This window comes from Cnephaeus nilssonii, assembly GCF_951640355.1.
Source record: "Cnephaeus nilssonii genome assembly, chromosome: 10".
Taxonomy (NCBI): Eukaryota; Metazoa; Chordata; class Mammalia; order Chiroptera; family Vespertilionidae; genus Cnephaeus; species Cnephaeus nilssonii.
The window spans coordinates 51,385,213-51,393,152 of record NC_137081.1 but is presented as its reverse complement, the minus strand read 5'-3'; the positions used below and the strand labels follow the sequence as shown (position 1 = coordinate 51,393,152).

At 35.7% G+C, this 7,940-nt stretch overlaps 1 protein-coding gene across 3 annotated transcripts in view; it reads right to left on the bottom strand.

Moving 5' to 3' along the window:
• Positions 1-3,846: 3,846 nt before the first annotated feature.
• The window catches only part of GRB14 (growth factor receptor bound protein 14), a 127,444-nt gene continuing 123,350 nt past the window's right edge, over positions 3,847-7,940 (bottom strand). For all 3 annotated transcript variants that reach the window (XM_079782841.1, XM_079782840.1, XM_079782842.1), the window contains 2 exons: positions 5,409-5,502; positions 3,847-4,151 (listed from right to left, as the gene is read on the bottom strand). In XM_079782841.1, the coding sequence (XP_079638967.1) occupies positions 4,005-4,151; positions 5,409-5,502 (241 nt within the window). In that variant the 3' untranslated portion in view covers positions 3,847-4,004. The remainder of the gene's footprint in view (positions 4,152-5,408; positions 5,503-7,940) is intronic.

The window sequence follows — 7,940 nt, the reverse complement described above, 5'->3', positions numbered from 1 at the left end:
CATGAAAAGACTTCAAAGTGCCTGGTAATAGAGAGGAACTTTCTAAATAATGGAACCAGCTTGAAACATCAAATTGTAACCATAACCAATGACAATCTTTCCTCTTCAGAAAAGTCACAATCCATAGTCTGATATAACTGCCATAATTACAACTACCACAGGTAGAGCTGGCATTGTTGGTGACCAGAAGGCAGAGACCACATCAGAATCTAATTAATTGATGTTGAGCACCGTAAAGCAGAGCTAAAACAAAGATCGCTACCTAATATATTCCAATCAGTCAGGGCTCACACCATTATACATGTAAAATAAGTGATTATTCTGATTGAAACACTCTTAATTATTTTTATCTTGTTTGATTGGATTTCCTGAATGTTTCAAAGTAATTAGTTAATTTTTCTATATAAGGAAATTTCAAAAACACAACGTGGACCAGATGGTCTGCTGTGTTTGCTTCTTTCTAGGAGAGGGAAGTGTGCTAACTTCACCATATGAAAAGAAAAAAGAAGAACACAGAGCTGATTTGCCCTAATCTCTATCCAAAATGGAGCAAGATAGCAGAACATGGCTAAATTAAAACAAAAAATAATTCAAAGGTAATTCACATTTTCCTGGAAAGCCATTTTAATATTGTACGAACTATAAATGTGTCAGACAATTTCAGATTTAATTTCATATTAGATTTACACACATACAAATTCAAAACCCTTATCAGAGGGAAAAGGAAGGATAATGTCAACCTTTCCTCAATAATTTTTCTTGACTTACACTTTAAGTTCAAAGTAAGCAATTACATTCAAAATGTGGGCTCCATAATAACTTCAGATTACGAATAAAGTTAGAGACACAAATAATAAAGATAAGAACAAATTGGTCAATTTAGAGTCTAGCATTTAAAATGTTATATTTTCTGATATTGTCAATTTGAACTGGGTGCAAAATGAGAAAACGCATTTCAATTCAAAACACAATTTTGACAAATGGGAAATAAATTAGAAATACTCAGAGCTCTTTTGAAAGCTCCTCCATTTAGAGGTCCTATGTGTCTTCCAAACCTTTATAGACATCAGATCTATATTTTATAGCATCAAATTTATGTTCTAACTTCCAGTGTTTTAATAAATAGGTTTGCATCAGCTAAATAAATATTTTAAAATTTAATCAATAATTATTTTCAGCAATAATTTATTTAATTAGCATTTTATGGATGTTTTCAGATGTTGTTATAAAAATGTACAGCTTTTATCTAAAACTAAAATATGCAGTTTTGAAATATTGTATTTTAAAAATCCCACTTTCAAAAAAACACACCTAACTTTCCCACCATGTTTTTATAAGGGTCAATTAGAAGAAATGGGAAATATTTTGTATAATTTTAATGTTTATTTTATAATTCGTTTCTCTTATCTTTTTTAAAAAAATGAATATCCTGGCCACAAAAAATGGAAAAAGCAAAATCATAGAATCCCATCAAAAACTCCCCAGATGATTTCAGAAAAGTGATGAGAGATTAGTATCTCATTTCCAAAATCTTTGGCTTCTATATTGATGTTGCCTAGGTGAAAAACTGAAAAGGGAGCAGGCAAAAAGATTAGCACACATTTACCTATTAGGATCTTAATAGAGTTTACTAGTAAACCTTTGATTTCACTGATTTTAATTAAATTAATGATCTAATAGTGTAGTTTCAATCCAAGGAAACTTCATAAAGTTTTCAGTTTGGGGACAAACGTGAAATATCAAGGTGACAATGTAACATTGTCATAGATTATATGCTACAAGAAAGCATATGCAAATTATAAAAATTCCCTCTATATTTTGACCATTTTCTCATGAACATACAGTCATGCACTGTATACAGTCAATGATGGTCTGCATATATGACAATGGTCCCATCCTATATAATAAAAGGCTAATATGCAAATAGACCGAATGGCAGAACAACCGGAACAACCAAACAACCGGTTGCTATGATGTACACTGACCACCAGGGGATGTGTGTGGACCATGGTGGATGTTGGCCGTGGCGAGATGGTGGTGCAGGTGAGTGGGGGGTGCCAGACCAAGGCAAGTCACTGGTTGCTGTCATCGGGATGAGCCTCTGGTGGTTACTGAAAATTCTTTGTTCCCACGTGCCACAGTCCTGCACCGGCACTGTTCGCACTCACAGCTGGCGCCATCAGCATGTGGGAGTGGCAGCGGCGGGAGTGGGGCTGCCAGCAGGGAGGGGACTGGGGGCCATGGAGGAAGCGGGTGTGGAGGATGGGTCGAGACCCGCCCCTGTGCCTACTGCAGTCTCACGGCCCACAGTTCCTTTCAAGGTGCATGAATTTGTGCACTGGGGCCCCTAGTATTCTATGATGCTTGCACAATGATGAAATTGCCTAATGATACATTTCTCAAAATGTATCACTGACATTAAGGGACACATGACTAGATAATTCCAGTCAATCACTAAAATATTTTTTTTTTAAAAAATGCAATGAGTAATGTGTCACTAATAGGTGCAATGCCAGTGTAAATATTATAGTACAACTAGGGGCCCAGTGCACGAAATTCGTGCATGGGGACTGGGGGTCCCTCAGCCCAAACTGCACCTTCTCCAATCTGGAAGTCCTCAGGAGAGCCCTCTCCAATCCGGGAGTTTGTGTCTGTTTTTGCAATCATATGAGCGAATTGTCTGAGACCCAACCCAGTTTGGTTTGGTGCTCACAGAATAATAGAGGTCTTTTTTTTTTTCTTTGCTCTATTGGTGGAGATTTCCTAGAGGTTGAAGGATATCTTACTTTTAATTTTTCCTTGACACTCTGACTTTACTTATGTCTCTCACCTTTGCTTTCCCTCCATCCCCAACCCACAACAGTAACTTGCTCCAGGCTCACTTTGCTCTAGTGTCTAGGAGATCCCACAATGTGTTGCCACCAGAACTACAATTCCCAGCATTCCTGGTGCTCCCTGCACTCTGGGCTTCCGCTTCCGGTCCAGGGGCTGCCACCAGAACTACGATTCCCAGGATTTCTGGTGCTCCCTGAGCTCTTGGTTTCCATTTCCAGTCCAGGGGCTGCAGAAACCAAAAGGACTTGGAACTCCAGCAGCCCCCAGGCCAAGCTGACAGGACCAGACACTCCAGTGGCGTCCACAGGACTCCGGCCACTCGGCACCTGTGGGCATGCGCACTGCCCACAAGCCTGCCATCTTTGTCGGGTTAATTTGCATACTCACTCCTGATTGGCTGTGGGCATTGCAGAGGTATGGTCAATTTACATATTTGTCTATTATTGGTATAGATTAATAATTTAACCCTTTGCACTCACTTGCTTTTTTCTCGATTCCTTTATTCTAATGCTAACTGTGTCAAGTCACACTCGACATCTAAGTGCAAAAGGTTAAAAATGTAATAAAAGTCATCCTGAAAAAAAAAATCAATATATTTCAAAATAATTTTAAGCTGCTACTTCAAATAGCATTTGATTTTAAGATTATATTAAATTCAGAAAATATATAATTAAAAATAGTTTTAGTTTTATTGACAGGTTGTGGATGGCTTCTTTTAATTGATAATTTGAGTTTTTAATCATACTTCTTAAGATATATTAAAAAAAAGTTATTTAAACTCAGTCCTCAAATAATTCATTCTGAACCCAATTTTTTTTTTTCATATTTTGGAGTTGAAAGTTCTAATGTTGTTATATTAAGGACAGAAAATTTTTAAAAATATGCATCTTTGAAGAAAATAATATATTAATGTAAAATCACACAAGAACACATCAAACCATTCTTTTTCAGAAGTTTAATTTTAACTAATGAATTTTAAATGATGAATATAATAGCAATCCAAATCTTTGCTTATTTTCAATGCACAAACTATTTTTTGTAACTTGGAGGTGAAATAAATTCTTTTCACCATAGCAATGCTTTCACACTTTTTATGGTCTTTCTTTTTCCTTTTGTGTTTTTTTTTTCTGTGTTTTCTTCACCAGTTTAACAAGTCACTTCTAGTTTGGCTAAAGAGAAATTCTAGCACAATAATGCTTCAACTTGCACGGAAGAACACCTTTATTGAGTTGATAGAACTCCACCAGCTGGATTAGATCCGTAAACCTTGTGTGGCCATCGTCCAAGGTGTGGAACATCTGACCATCATCTTCCACCTGCAGGAGGAAAAATAACAAACTGGCAAGAAGTGCAAATACGCAGAAGGACAATCACATTCCATTGCATAATGTGTCTTTATATAGGCCAAAACTAACAAGTTTATAAAACTAAAGGACAGTGAAAAAAATCTTACAGCATGCTTACTTTTTTTTTTTGTAATTTCACTTGCATTTAAAAGAAATATTATTTGATCCTAGAATAAGCAATTTGGCTGTACTTCATGCAGTATTCTGTAATTGGAATAGTATGACTATTCTGAATCAATATACAGTGAGAAATCTGCACTATTCAGTCTATTAATGATCCCACTTACAGATATTAATTTATATTTCTAAATGTTGTCTACCGAACAGGCTCACTTAGTATATTAAAAATGAATATTCACACAATTTGTATCAGTAAATTGATTCTGAAGCAATCAAACATTATGTTAATGGGACGACAGTGATTTTTTTTCTTTAGTCAGTGCTTTAAGCAGTGTGGCATTAAGCAATTCATACTTGCCAGGGACATCATTCACAAAATCAATGAAGTAGGAAAGATACTTCATACAGACTATGGATAATTCCAAAAAGAGCCATTCAAAAGGAAACACAGTAATTTAGCAAGCTCATGTAACACTTCCCTGAAAGTAGAATAATTCTCTATTGCACACTACCTGGTTCCAATATACAGATCACATGCATACACACATACATACACACACTCACATATGTACACACACATATGTACACACACACACACACACAGCAACAATAAAAACTCCAAAGCAAGTTGTTCCACTCAGAAACAGAATTACAAAAAATTTTTAAATGTACTCAGAATAGTTTAAATGATCTCCAGTTCTGCAGCACCTATGTATCCATCCACAATGATTAAAAACAAAAGTACAAAACAAATAAACAAAAAACATTTGGGGATCAGAGAGAAGAGTTTTAAAATAATAGTTTGTAAAGAATCATCAGTAGAAGTTAGGAGAGAATCTTTAGTGCCCTTTTAACAATAGGTGGCAGGGGGTCTATACAATATTGCTAAATCACATTTCATGAGAAAAAGAAAATTTAATTTTTACAATTCCTGTATTTCTTATATTAATTCAGACCCATAAAACCATTTATGCCAACATTAACTCTAGTCAAAGCACAAGCTCCCAAATTATATTTAATAAAAGGACTAAAGAAACCAAAAGTTTCTGAAAGCTTATGCATTAAAATAATCTCTAACATAGGAATGTGAAACCACAAAATACTTACTGGTAGGATTTGAAAGTGCTTTATTTTTTGTGCATGACTCATTGACAGTACGAAAGTTCTAGGGTTACTCTGACTATCCCGCACCAAGAAAACTCTAAAGAGAGAGAAAGAATTTCAGTATGTTTCTACATTTACTTATAGTTTTCATATAAATACAGCATGTACAGAATCTAGAAAATATACACGGAGTGGCCAGATTATTATGATCTCTGAACGCATAATAATCTGGCCACTCAGTGTATATCCTATATAATAAAAGGCTAATATGCAAATTGTCCCCTCGACCAGGAGTTCGACCAGCAGGCAGACCGGACATCCGCCCATGTCCCCTCCCCCTGGCCAGGCTGGCTGGACCCCACCCATGCATGAATTCATGTACCGGGCCTCTAATACACACACACACACACACACACACACACACTGAATGGCCAGATTATTATGCTTTTAAAGATCATACTAATCTGGCCACTCAGTGTATACATAAATGCAGCCAGAATTTTCTTTCCCTGTGTAGTCAATGATGGGATTATCCAACCTGGTAAATAATCTGGTATAACATTACTTTTGACTATCAAACTGTCATTAGTGCTAATTTTAAAAGAATAACTATAGAGCCCATTTGTCAGATTGTTTGCTCTCAATAACCAATGTAATGCTATCATGGCATCGATAATTAGTGCTGTGTCCTTTTTCCACTGGGAATTTAGGTATTTGCATGTAACTGTTTTGTACAGAGAATGAATGGGGCATTAGCATATTTTCATTTTAAGTTGTGGGTCATAATAGGTGCTGAAAGAGAAAATTATTTAAAATGAAATAATTTTTAACCTCCTCCTCTGGACTCCCTTTTTTCTTTTGTTTCTGGTTCCTACTGTTACATGTACAACAGAAAGTGAGAAATGAATATATTCTAAAAAGAAAATAAATCAATCCTGAAATCATTTATTGAATGTTTGAGCACAATATTTTAAGATAAAGAAACACCCAAAGAACGTTTACTCTAACCTTGAAGAATGCAGCAGAAAAGCCTCTATAATGTCAGGCTAGAAAAGCAAGACATGGAGTAATATCCTAAGAGAAAAGTGCTACCTGGCATGGATTCATACTCACTGGCAATACGGTGCAAAACCAGCTTTGTATTACTTGTTGGCACACAGAGTAACCAGTCCCTACTGGTGGCTCCAGTACTAATCTCAGTGTGCCCGGACAAAGAGACAGCCAAATTTGAGACATCATAGATCTCTGATGAGATTACCCATGTTATTTATGCTGTGTGAGATTCTGACATTGTATCACTGGGAGATGGGACAAAAGGGAGTTTCATTGTGAGTGCCCCCCCTTTCCCCAATAAATCACCACTGCCACCTAGTGGACTATCTGGCAGCAGCACATCTTTTCAAAGAATGTTAATTAAAATAAAACATTTTTTAAATTAAAAATACAAAGATACTATAATTCTTTATAATTCTCTGTGGTTTATTTCTTTCCTTGGTCTCATCAGATAGTAATTCTGCTGACTGTACAAATTTATATCTAACAAGACTGTGCTCCACGCAGGGAAGCATATTAAAATCTTTTCTTATTTAGAGTCTAGTGGAATTCTGACTTGCTATTAATAATCTTCCATGTGAAGATGCATTTTTATCCAAATGTCAGTATTAAATCACCTTGAAATCTTGTCATCATCTTAAGCTAACCATTGAAAGATATAAGATCCCATCACCCCTTGTTTAAATTGATGTTGGTTTCATTTATCATCCAAACCTCAATACAACCTCATTAATTTGTATTGCATTTGGGAAGAGAATTTAGCCAGTATTATAGTAAGTATCTGAAATATTTTGAGAAAAGGAAAATTCTTTAGATTATAAATCGTTCATAATACATTTTATATTTCTACTATATCTCCCATAGTACCCCACTAAAAGATAACATGAGAAACAGTCAATAAGTACTCTTATAGGTTTATATTACTTTAAGCCTTTAAAATTTAGAGAAAAAACTGGAACATAAACAGAAAAAAAAAGGCCATCTAAATATATAAGCAACTTTTTACTTAACATACCCTGCATCAAACTTTAATATTAGTGATCATTATTTACGAACAGTATTAACTCACCTTCACTTATGCACAAATAGTAAGCACACACAATGAAACAGGTTTCTATAGATATTGCTAGGATACACTGGCAACCATCCTTACAGAACAAAGTCACTTCTGTTTCAATAAGCTGAAGTCAAAAATCTTTGTGTTGTTGAATAAGTAATTACTGGCTATAGCAGAAATCAAAATCACGGCCATTCGCCCGGCCAGTGTTGCTCAGTGGTTGAGTATTGACCTATGAACCAGGAAGCCACCCATTCAATTTCTGGTCAGGGCACATGCCAGGTTGTGAGTTCAATCCCCAGTAAGGGGCGTGCAGGAGGCAGCAGATCAATGATTCTCTCTTATCATTGATGTTTCTATCTCTCTCTGCCTCTCCCTTCCTCTCTCTGAAATCAATAAAAATATATATAGCCCTAGCTGGTTTG